This window comes from Rhincodon typus, unplaced genomic scaffold (genome assembly GCF_021869965.1).
Source record: "Rhincodon typus isolate 14 unplaced genomic scaffold, sRhiTyp1.1 hic_rhity00002663, whole genome shotgun sequence".
NCBI classification, from domain to species: domain Eukaryota; kingdom Metazoa; phylum Chordata; class Chondrichthyes; order Orectolobiformes; family Rhincodontidae; genus Rhincodon; species Rhincodon typus.
Genome location: NW_025968301.1, coordinates 10,425 through 23,291, shown reverse-complemented (window position 1 = coordinate 23,291; position 12,867 = coordinate 10,425). Strand labels below are relative to the sequence as shown.

The following is a 12,867-nucleotide window of genomic DNA, read 5'->3' as shown; positions in this document are numbered from 1 at the left end:
ACTTTTTAGATGGGACGTCAAACTGAGACCCTGTGTTGTGTTTTATTCTTGGGATGGGAGCATTGCATTTAAGGGCAGCATTTATTGCCCCTCCCAGGTGGTGTATCATCCATGCATTTAAAAGATCCCATGGTACTATTTGAAGATCAGAGTTATTTCCTGTGTCCTGGCCAATATTTATCCCTCAAATTAACATCACCGAAACAGATTCCTGCATAGTGATCAAATCACTGTTTGTGGGATCTTACTGCATGCAAATTGGCTGCTGCATTTCTTACATTTCAACAGAAACTGCAGAGTGCCTCTTTAGCTGCAGTGTTCTTTGGGGCAACTTGAGATGGTGAGAGATGCTATGGAAATGCACAACCTTCTAGGTACAGAGCCACTTGTATAACAAAGGTTTTTCTCCCTTACCCGAGGGGACGCTGGATCAGAGCCGGGTGTATCTGTTGGACGCCCAAAGCAAATCCTGAAAACAAAACAGATTAGATATAAATAAAACTACTGCAAGAGAGAAGTAGTTGGAATCCCGAGACAGAGACAGACACTTATTAATTAGACAGTGGGGGATGTTTAAACCAATGTGGTCAATATCTCGGATGAAGATCTTCCTACTCTGCCTTCAATGTGGTTTTGTTTTAATTCAGTCATGGGATGTGGGTATTACTGGATGGGCCAGTATTTATTGCCCGCGAGAATGTGAGCTGCCTTCTTGAAGCACTGCAGTCCATTTGCTGTAGATAGACCCACAATACACTTAGGGAGGGATTTCCAGGATTTTCACCCAGCGATACTGAAGGAACAGCGATATATTTCCAAGTCAGGACAGAGAGGCGGTGGTGTTCCCAAGCACTCTAGACCCAAACATCTTCAGCTGCTACATCAATGACCTTCCCTCCAGAAGTGGATAGTGTACAAAGTGTTCGGCACCATTCACAACTCCTCAGACACTGAAGTAGGCCATGTCAATGTGTAGCAAGACCTGGACGACATTCAGATCCTTGTCCTTCTACATAGCTAAGGTCACAGGTTCCGCAGATGGCAATTGAAGTGGTGAATTGCTGTTGTACATCTTCCCTGGATGCTGACAATGATGTACAAGATGCTAATCAAACTGGCTGCTTTTTCCTGGATGGTGCCAAGCTTCTTGAGAGTTGGTGGAGTGCACCCATCCAGGCACGTGGGGAATAAATGATCACACTTGTGCCTTGTCAATGGTAGACAGGCTTTGGAGAGTCAGGAGATGAGTTATGTGCTGCAGAACTTCTAGCCCCTGACATGCTCTTGTAGCCACAGTATTTATATGGCGAGTCCATTCAGTTTCTGGTCAATGGTAACCCCAGGTTGTAGATAATGGGGCATTTAGAGATGCAACACCATGCAGTGTCAATGGACAATGGTTACATTCTCTCGTGTTGCAGATGGTCATTGCCTGTCAACTGTGTGGCACAAATGTTACTGGCTACTCGTTGGCCCAAGCCTGGATATTGTCCAGATCTTGTTGCATTTGAACATGGACTGCTTCAGTATCCGAGGTATCACGAATGGTGCTGAACATTGTACAATCAACGGCGAACATTCCTACTTCTGACATCATGATGGTCATTGATGAAGCAGCTGAAGCTGGTTGGGCCTAGGACATTACCCTGAGGAACTCCTGCAGAGATGTTCCGAGTGTTACAGAATTACTGAAATCTCTGTTCCCTTAATAATAGTGTTTTTTGAAATGGAAAGGGTGTACAGGTAGTTCTGCTATAACACATGTTTCATTAACGTGAATTGGCTAAAACGCAATTGATAATGGTGGACACTGTTTGGATAACACGAAGTTTCTGCTGTACAGGTATAGCAATTTTCTTATTGATTTCCCTATAACGCAATTTTCTACAGTGTGATTTTCTACACTCGAGGTCACACAAGAACACAACTATCGCATTATAGGAGAACTACCTGTATGTCTCTTAACCGGAGGGTGTGGACTGTTAAATAATGAGCAGCAAGCTCTTCGTGATGTTTAAAGAAAAGATTATTATTAATGGAAAAATCTAATGATTAGTCATCATTCTCCCAGTAGCGTGGGTGCACATACACCAATTCTGAAGAAAAGTGCAGTTAAAGCAAATAGTGCACAATTTCAAGTCATTAAATAAATTTATAATTTATAATTATAATTAGTAATTGGCTTGTGAATTCAGAAACCAAAAATAGGTGTATCGTGAGACATTGCACTATTGTCTTGAAAAGATGGGACTTTCTGTAGGTCACAAAGTGTGGTACCTATTCTCTTGTTACCCAGAGATCAGTTTGCTGTATCAGTGAACTTGAAGAGGAACAGATTAGAGATTTTACTGTGTCCAGATGTTGCTGCCCTGTCTGCTTTTCCATTGGCAGCACTTAACAGAGGCTTTTAAAAATGGTCAAAATGACTCCCTTACCATGTGGTTTCTCATGGTTTCTTTTGCCAAATATGGTGCTGGGTTTGGTTGATTAGTCACAGTCTGGGTTATTGTTTGCAGACGTTCACCTTGGAGTGAGAGAGAATCATCATCTTGGCCTCAGGCTAACCCATTCAAGTCAAGAAACACCTTTTCCGTGGTTTCTGTAGATGGGTAGTGTTCAAATGGCATTTGTTTTCAAATAGAAAAGGTTCATTCTAGAGGATTCTGTACTGAGTACTATATATGTTTTAAAAGGCATGGATAGGACATGCCATGAGTGGCCAATGATATGGAGTTGAAGTGACTGACCTCCAACAGCCACAATCATCTTGCTAAGTGCCAGGTTTGACGCCCAATGAGTGGAGAGTTTGCCCCCTGATACCAGTTTTACTAGGGCTCTTTGATACCACATTCAGTCAAATGTAGCCTTGATATCGAGGGCAGTCACTCTCACCTCACCTCAGGAATTCAGATCTTTTGTCTGTGCTTGAACCAAGACTGTATTGAAGTTAGAAGCTGACTATTTCTGGCAAAACCCAAACTGAGCATCAGTGAGCAGGTTATTGCTCTGTATGTGCCACTTGATACTACTGTTAATGATGTCATTTTTCTGAAGGATATCCCAACTTTAATGCCCCTCCAAGCACTGTCTCCTGATCAACTACCCTAATACCTCCGAGCAGATGGCCTTTTGGCAGAGGCCTGCAACAATAGGAGACAGTAACAAACCTGTCCCAGGGACCCTGCTTACCTGACTCTATGGTTACAAATACTAAGGGGCATAGGTTTAAGGTGAGATGGAGGAAGTTTAAAGGAGATGTGTGAGGCAAGTTTCTTTTTGGTGTTAGGTGCCTGGAACATGCTGCCAGGGGAGGTGGTCAAAACAGATAAGAGGCATTTAGCCAGACACATGAATGGGCAGAGAATAGAGGGGTCCAGACTATATGCAGGCAGATAGGATTAGGATGGAATGGCATAATGGCTGGCACAGACATGGTGGGCCAAAGGGTCTGTTCTGGTGCTGTTTTGTTCTATATTCTAAAGGAAGGAAATCTGCCATCTTGCCTGGTCTGGCCTACATGTGAATCCAGACCCAAAGCAGATTTAATTGTCCACTAAAAAGGCCTAGCCTGCCACTCAGTTCAGTACTGATGGGTAAGAAATGCTGGCAGTGTCCACATGTCATTCAAGAAAGAAGAAATACAGGACACCAGGCTCTGTACAAAGGTTGGTTACGTACCAGTTTGTATGGCTCTTGGTTTTGCTCCCAGGTAGGCTAGATTGACGTTGGCTTTTCTGCCATCAATGATGGGATTGGGATCTTTACATGCTCGGTCCGCTGCCACCCTGTCTGCCATGGTGACCTGCAGCAACAAAAATAGACAGAACGGTCAGTTATTGTACTGAACTAGTACACACAGCTCCCGCAGTCGATGCAGAGGTCAAGTTAATCAGGAAAGTAAGCGACACAGAGCAGTAAGGCCTGGGCTGGACGCATAACCTGAGCCACTGGACCTGATCCAGGGCTAGGCACCTGCAGCTATATCATAACCCACCCCAGGCTCACTAGTCTACTACAGCTCAGTGTATACAAGCTCACAGAGACAGAAAGGACAACATTCAGCCTCCTTGCATTTAGGGGACATGATGGCCAAGTGGTATTATTGCTGGACTATTAATCCAAAAACTCAATGTTCTAGGGACTGAGTTCAAATCCCACCATAGTAGATGGTGGAATCTGAATTCAATTCTTAAAAAAAAGCTGTACTTAAGAGTCTAATGATGAGCATGAACCATTGCCAATGGTTGGAAAAAAACCATCTGGTTTACTGATGTCCTTCAGGGAAGGAAATCTGCCATCCTTACCTGGTCTGACCTACATGTGACTCCTGACCTACAGCAATGTGGTTGACTCTCAACTGCCCTATCAAGCCATTCTGTTCAAGGGCATCTAGGGACAAGCAATGAATGCTGGCCAATCAGCGACGTCCGTGTGTAGGGAGTTAATTAAAAAAAAATCTAAAAAAAAAAACAGATCTACTCCAAAACCTTAAAAAAAGTCCCAGAACTCAGGTTAGAACAGTCTGAGGACAAAGTAAATCTAAACCATCACATTTACAGAAGGAATCTTCTAGACTTTGAGGATGTCTCAATTCATCAACAGCCAAAATGGCACGGTTCAAATGAATGGATAATCTATGAAAATGATAGGGTTAGGTTTGACTGAGGGATAAATGTTGGACAAGGAACCTGAAAGAACTCCTCTGTTCTTCTCCTGGCAAGGTTTGAGATCTCTTACACCAAACCTGACCTCTGGTCAGACAACACCTCTCTCTCTCTCAGAACTGCAGGGCAGTGTTAATGAACAGTAGTCAGTCAACCTCTGGAGTGGGGTTTAGTCCTATAGCTTACACCTCAGAAAGTGGAAACACTAGCCTTGGGGCAAACACTCCCAAGTTATATGAATTTTCAAAAAGTGTTTGATAAGGGCTTGTATAACAGACTTACAGCAAAGATAACGGCAAATAGAATTCAAGGGAATGTGACTACCTGATAAGAGAATTGGATGAAGCAAAGACATAGAAGCGTGGAGATATTAAAAACAAATTTTGCAATTAATTGTAAAGCACTTTTTGCAACCTCAAAACTTTCCAAGGCACTTGACAACCAAATAAGTTTAAGGGGCACTCCTGCAAGGTCCCAAAACACAACAACTCAACAATATTATGATGACTAGATGATACGTTCCAACGATGCTAGTCACAATGTGACTATCTCATTACATGTTAGACAACATAAAACATTAATTGCTAAAACTAACAGTAACTGTAGCAAACAGGGGCCTCTGACTCAGAAGCTGATATCAATAGTCTCATGGCACATTGCCAATGTCCTTACCTCTGGACCAGGAGGCCCGTGTTCAAGTTCCCCACCTGCTCCAGAGATGTGTAATAACAACTCTGAAGAGGTTTGTTAGAAAAATAGGTTAAATAAAAATAAAGGAACTCAAACGAGCCTGGATTTATCACACTTAAGGTAACATGTTCATCTTGCAAGACCAATGGTAGAAGTGTCAAACTTAAACAACAAATGACCCCATCTCTAATCTTGTGCAACAGTAGGAAGTTCCACAATTTAAGTGATTTTATTGAAGTAATTATGTACAATGTTTCCACAGCGAAGGAAGTTAAGAGCAGATTGTAAATAGTTCCTTAACTGGGCTAGCAATTCTGGAGGGAGGATTATCACATCAGTTAGAAACCTAGATTATTCACAAGGGTTACAGAATCAGGGTCATGTTGAAACTAACTTACTTGCATTTCAGATTGAGTCATCCCAAAGCATGCCAGAATGTCATCAGTATGGGATACAGCATGGAGCCTTGGTTAGGATTTTTTTAAAAATTTATCAACATGTAGAACAGAGAAATCTAGGGGTTCAGGTACATAATTCTTACAAGTTTGCATCACATAGGATGGTTAAGAAGGCATTTAGCATTCTTGCCTTCATTGCTCAGACCTTTGGATATAAGAGTTGGGACATCATGATGAGCATTGTACAGGATGTTGATTAGGCCTCTTCTGGAATACTGTGTCCAGTTCTGGTTGTCCTGAGGCATAAATCCATCTGTTAATTTCCAGGTGTACAGGTTTCTTCTTTAAAAGTTAACCGGGTTATAGTGGTGGTGAGATAAATATTCCCAAGAAGCCAAAGAAATTTCCCTGCTCTTCTTCAAATAAAAAGGGGTTCTGCAGGATCTGCTATCTCCAGGAGAGCGAACAGGAGCTGTTGTGATACCTCACCCCAGCAATGAAGCACTCTCTCAGCACTGCAGTGCAATACCAGCCTAGATGATTAGCTCAAGTTTTCTGAGTGGCTCTTGAATCCATAACCTGGTGATTCAGAGATGAGACAGTAAGATGCGTCCCCAGGCCCAGGGGGTGTTCCACAAGATGCTGCCCAGGAGTGATTTTGAGACTTAGCAAAATGACAGCAAACTGGAGCGTTGAACCAACTGTGAAAGACCAAAGGAGCTCACGTAGGCTGAGATAATGGGCAGGTTGGACCAATATTCTGCACTGTGCTCTCAGGGTCAGCATAAGGTGCCCCTCCATACTGGTATGGCACCATTAATAAGACAATCGCACAGAAGGTGCACCCAAGCAAAAGAAAGCAGTATCAATGCAGATCAGGATCTAATAGCTATGATCAAATTGTTCAGTTTGTGTCCTCCAGTGCACTCTAGTCACAGAATGTTTTGCACACATGATACATGTACAGCTCAACACTCAAAAAAAAATGGGGAGAAATGCACAAAGGAACAATGCTTAGAAATCAGTTGAGGAAGGAGATAGTAGATCATTTCTAATGAATGAACACATTGTAACAAGGGCACAACCTTGAGATAATCAGGTAGAGGAGAGTAACAAGTATTTTATACAAAAGGGTCTTTACAACGTGAATATGGTCTCCTCGACCCAATGCAGAAAAAGAATTGATAGGTTGCTGTGAAAGAGAAAGCGGAAAGAGAGGTTGAAAGAGAGGAATATTATCTGATACATGAAGAACAGCACATTGAATTAGAGATTAGAGGAGTTAGATCATATGAAGGAAGCCACTGCAGACTGATGGGCTGAATGGCCTGTTTGTGTGCTGTAATATTCTATGTTTCCACAAACACATATCATGCTGTCTTGTCGCACAGAATGCCCCTCACAGTGCAGCCAGCTGGGAAGGAGATGGTCACCCTATCAAACTGACTGTTTTCCACCCCTTGATCATGTCTGGGTGACCTTACAGAAAGAGCGTTGTTTAAAAGAACTATTCACTCATGGAATGTTGGTGTCACTGGCCGGCCCAGCATTTATTGTCCATCCCTAGCTGCCCCTTGAGAAGGTGGTGGTGGTAAGCTGTCTTCTTGAACCGCTACAGTCCATGTGCTGTTTGTAAGAGAATTCCAGGGTTTTGACACAGCGATAATGAATGAACGGCGATATATTTCCAAGTCAGGATGGTGAGTGGCTTAGAGGGGAACTTGCAGGTGGTGGTGTTCTCAGGTACCTGCTGCTCTTGTCCTCCCAGGTGAAAATGGTCTTGGGTTTGGAAGATGCTGTTTAAGAAGCCTCAGTTATTTTCTGCAGTTCACCTGTAGATAGTCCACACTGCTGCTACTGAGCCTCAGTGATGAAGTGGGTAAATGTTTGTGGATGTGGTGTTGATCAAGCAGGCTGCTTTGTCCTTATTGGTGTCAAGCTTGTTGAGTGCTGTTGGGAGTCGCACGCATCCAGGCAAGTGGGAAATATTGCATTTCAATCCTGACTTGTGCCTTGAACATGGTGGACAGACTTTGGGAAGTTAGGGAGTGAGTTACTCGCTGCAGTATTCCTAGCCTCTGACCTGCTCTTATAGACACTATATCTATATGGTGAGTCCACTTGAGTTTCTGGTCAAAAATGACCCCCAGGAAATGGATAGTGAGGGACTCAGTGATGGTAACAAATGTCAAGGGATGGTTTTTTTCCATCTTATTGGGGATGGTTATTGTCTGGCTTTTGTGTGTTGTGAATGTTACTTGCCCCTTGTCAGCCCAAGCCTGGACATTGTCCAGATCTTGTTGCATGTGAACATGGACTGCTTCAGTATCTGAGGAGTCACGAATGGTGCTGAACATTGTGCGATCATCAGCGAACATCCCCACTTCTGACCTTATGATGGAGGGAAGGTCATTGATGAAGCAGCTGAAGATGGTTGGGCCTAGGTCAGAGAGTCCAGCATTCTTCCTGATGCCTTCCATAACCTGTGGAAGCCATTGGGAATGGACACTGAACAATAAACTCTGTTGTTATTGGCAGAGCCCTTTGGTACTGTTGAAATGGGACTTCTCCGCTTTACTTTTAAAATCTTTCAGTTTGGTCAGACATTCTGCCAGTTTTTTTTTTAAAAGTGGTGTCACTTCCATCAACTGACACTCAGGCAATTCAACCCTGACAGGTGACTGACCCCCAGGATCTCAAAATGACCACATCTCACACACCAACTGGTCCTGTTTTATCCAAAAGTCTTGCTTACAAACAGCAGCCCGAAACAGGCTAGTAACTGAGCTGTGAAGCGTGCTGCTTGCTTTGTTGGGAATGTATCAAACCCTTTCTGTTCAGGCCTGATAAAAAGCCTGAAGTGCAGAATAGCTAACACCCACATTGCAGCTGACCCAGTCTACACCACAAACTGGTTGCAATAACTAACAAAAAAAGTGTGCAGCACAAAGTGACCACTACAAACTGTGCAGATTCCAACTGCAGAAGCGTATTGTTCTTTCAAATGTAGGGGGGGAAAAAAACAGCAAAATTTACAGATAGGGAGTTCGTTCCAGCGAACAATGAGAAGTTTCAAAACATTGTTGACATTTTTCTTTAACTTCTCCCATGGCTGATGTAAAATCCAAACATTGTGTTTATGTCTGCATGACTTTCAGAAACCCACGAAAGGAGATGGACTCCAAAAAAAGCTGCTATTATTGGAAGCTTTCTGTGCACAAACTGATTGCTGTGTTCCCAACATTGCAGCAATAAATACACTTCAAAAGTACTTCACTGGCTATAAAAGGAAATGTCTGGGGTATTCAGAGATTGTGACAGGCGCTAAATGAATGCAAACTATTTCCAAAACAGTTCCCGATGCAGGGAGCCTGAATCATGGGACTGGAGTATCTAACATCTGCAGCAAGTACCTGGTACCTGAGAAGGCACTCTTGAAAAACAATGACAAGAGAGACTTCCACACATTAGGTCGGTCAATGGATTGCAATTAACATTTGGTTCTGATTAAACTAACTCCAGCCCTGCGCCTGACTTGGGTCTTGTGACAATTAACTGCTGAAGTTTCCTTAATTGAGTATTTAATCATGAATGTTAAAAACAATGAAACTTTGGATATTGACTATTGCTGGTGAAAACAATACTTTATATCTGCATGACGTTATTTGTGATTTCACATTTGCACAACAGAAGCCAAAAACATAAGGGATGCCAGAATGGAACTGTTACTGTGGTCAGTTTAAGGAAGCTATAGAAATATATGTAGTTATCTACAAACACTGAGTGAATCACTTCTGGTGAATCCACTTCTCATGCACTAACTCCCAGCCTACCCAAACTGTCCCTCTACATTGATCCAGCACTGTACTCAGTCAGCTCCTCCCAGTCCCTTCCCTGGAGACATGACTTAAAAAGGAGATTGCTGGGGCATTTTGTCAGTCACATCTGCAATTATTTATTCTATTTTGAAGCTACTAATGGATGTGTTTGCTCAGTACGATTGAAGGCAGCAGAAGTGCTATGGTTAGCTGATTAAAATCTCACTTTGACTCAACCGAAACAACACATCTGAAATAAAGTGCTTGGCAAAGCTTCAAACATTGAGACACATTCTCTTCTCTGAATAATATTCTCCCACCCCCTCCAGCACCCTCCATAAAGAGTGTTATTACAGGGGTTTGAAGAAATACTCAGTTCAATGGACTCTCCATTGTCCCCTCACCTTCTGAAGGAAGAGTTATGTTTGTATGGACAGTTACAATTACCACAGCAGAGATCTAGAGGAGAAGCCTTGAAAAGTTAACGGTCTCTCCAAAGACCTGCTGAGTTTCTCCAGCAGTCTCTGCTTCTACCTCAGATCTTGAGCATCTGCAGTGTTTGCTTTTATGAGAGCAGGCTATTCTACAGTGAGGGCATCACCAATTCTGCTCCCTAGACAATATTTACAACATGCACTTTACTGCAGGAAGCTATTGGATAACCACTTGGAGCAGGAATTGTTGGTCTCTTCTACCAACCTCGTGCCTCCTACCCCCCCCCCTCCAAAATCCTATTGAACCAGTGGGTGTTGTGGTTAATACGAATGCCCCCCGTTGCTGGGCAGGGAACAGTGCACTCAGCTCTACTCAGACCAGATATTTCCTGTTCTTTAGTGCTCTTAACCCCAGAGTCACAAAGAAAGCTTGACTATTGTTGTTCAAGTGCTTCTATGACCCAACAGTTCCCAGGTCACCAAACCATAGGGAGCAGTTCTATTTAAAGTAGATGAAACTGGATCTGACTGGTCTTTGTCCAGGAGGATATCCGAGGATGAAGAAGTACCAGAAAGCAGGTGGGACACTGTCTGTAATCTTCAGATGGTCATTTGTGGGGGCAATGCAGCTACTAATAATTAATTACTGAAGCTTCCCTAATAATGAAACTTTGGATGTTGACTGTTGCTAATGCAAACAAAGTTGAAGGCCCCCCCCCGCCACCGAAACGCTGACTTTCCCTGCTCCTCGGATGCTGTCTGCTGTGGTTTTCCAGCTCTACATTTACCGACTCTGGCTTCCACCATCTGCAGCCCTTACTGTCTCCAATATCCTTTACCCCTGCATGACTTCGTTTGTGAATTTATGTTTGAACAACAGCAATAAAAAAAACATAAAGGAGGCTGAGATGCCAGAATGGACATTACTCTGGTCAATTTAAGGAAGCCATAGAAAGGTACAAGGTTAGGGAGGCTAAAACCAGCAATTTTGGACGGCTACCATGACCCTTCTCTTCACCCACAGTAGGGGTCACAGATACAGGCAGGCTTATATTCATCCCGCTGTATTTTCAGCGCTCCACCTCTCCCCAATAAATTGGCTATTTCCCACCAAGCCCCATCATCTCGGATCTGTTGTTTCTCTTCACCACATGGCAAGAACGCAAGAAGGTGAAACACAGGGGAAATTCACTGTAAAACAAAGAAAAATGCTACACGGAACAACATTATAGATAGAATTTGTGAGGGGGGGAGATAAGCAAATTTTAAACTAGGACGTGGGACTTATGTTGCAATTCAGAAATCAGCCTAACGGTGTGTTCTCTCTCCCTCTCCTTCAGACTTTAAGTGTACAAGGCACCTGCTATATTCTCCCAGAACCCGTTGAAGCACGAGTGAGATTGCAGCTCTTTACTAACCTCAGTCCTATTTCCTGACGAGCTAACAGGGTTTTTTTTAAAAAAATATATGTATACCTTTTCATTGGCCATGGTAGTTTCTCGAAACAAATATCGGGTGAGAATCAACCGCGCTACTTCTGCATTTGGCGGGGGGGTGGGGAGAAAAAGGGAAGAGGTTTTTTTCACCCCAGTCCCAAGTTATTAACATTTTAACTCGACTGAGTCCTGAACCCAGGCTTATCTTCACTGTTGCTGTCAACAGTCTGCTTCCCCCCCTCCCTCCCCAGGAACCCCATCCCCATTTTAAAACAGACTGCTGGAGTTTTAATCCCCTAACGGCAGGGGAAGAGGGCTCAGTAAATCCGGGTAGGCGCTAGCCAAACGCAGCCCGCCCTCCCGCCAGTACTCACAAAGCCGTAGCCCCTGGATTTCCCGGTCTGCCGGTCAGTAATGACCACCGCCTCCTCGATGTCCCCAAACACCTCGAAATATTTCCGCAAGGACGAATCGTTAGTGTGATAGGGCAAACCGCCCACAAAGATCTTGGTGAAGGTAGTGTCCTTCTGGAGGCTGTGCATGGTGTCAAGGTCAGTGCAGGCTTGCGAGAGCATTGAGCAGGAGTCCGGGCTTGGGAACAATTTCAGCTTCCCCCCCCCCCCCCCCAACCCGGTGCTCAGCACACACAGCCCATCCACTCCCAGCCCAACGCAGCCTACAGCCCTACCGCTTATAGCCTGAGCTAAGCTCCACCTCGCTGCTTGCTGCACACAGACTGTAGGAAGTCTGGTTCCTTATTTGTAGAGAGAGAGAGAAATCAGGGGCTGTACTTTACAGCAACCTCACTTTGTACTATTCAAGCAAAAGGTTCCAGAAACCTCTCGGCTGGGAGATTTATTTAACCCTTTGCAATCATACAGCATGGAAACAGACCCTTCTGTCCAACTGGTCCATGCCAACCAGATATCCTAAATTAATCTAGTCCCATTTATAGAGTCATAGAGCTGTGCAGCAAAGAAACAGACCCTTCGGTCCGACTCATCCATGCCGACCAGATATCGTAAATTACTCTAGAGATAGTAAGAACTGCCGATGCTGGAGTCAGTGATAACACAGTGTGGAGCTGGGGGAACACAGCGGGCCAGGCAGCATCAGAGGAGCAGGAAAGTTGACGTTTCGGGTCGGGACCCTTCTTCAGAAAATTAATCTAGATCCATTTGCCAAAATTTGGCCCATATACCTGTAAATTCATGTACCCTTCCAGATGTGCCATAGTGATGTACAGCACTGAAACAGACTCTTCAGTCCAACTTGTCCATGCCAACCACATATTCGAAATTAATCTAGTCCCATTCGCCAGCATTTCCCTCTAACCCCTTCCTATTCATGTACACATCTAGATGACTTTCAAATGTTGGAATTGTACCAGTCTTGAGGCATAGATAAGTTAGATAGCTGACAGCTTT

General features: G+C 43.8%; 1 protein-coding gene across 1 annotated transcript; it reads right to left on the bottom strand.

Moving 5' to 3' along the window:
* Positions 1-337: 337 nt before the first annotated feature.
* Positions 338-12,196, bottom strand: LOC109912846 (RNA-binding protein 38). The gene is made up of 3 exons (XM_020512290.2): positions 11,815-12,196; positions 3,679-3,802; positions 338-469 (listed from the first exon to the last, which is right to left on the bottom strand). Exons 1-3 carry the CDS (start codon positions 12,013-12,015, stop codon positions 411-413), a joined length of 384 nt encoding a protein of 127 aa, XP_020367879.1. The 5' UTR covers positions 12,016-12,196; the 3' UTR covers positions 338-410.
* Positions 12,197-12,867: the final 671 nt, after the last annotated feature.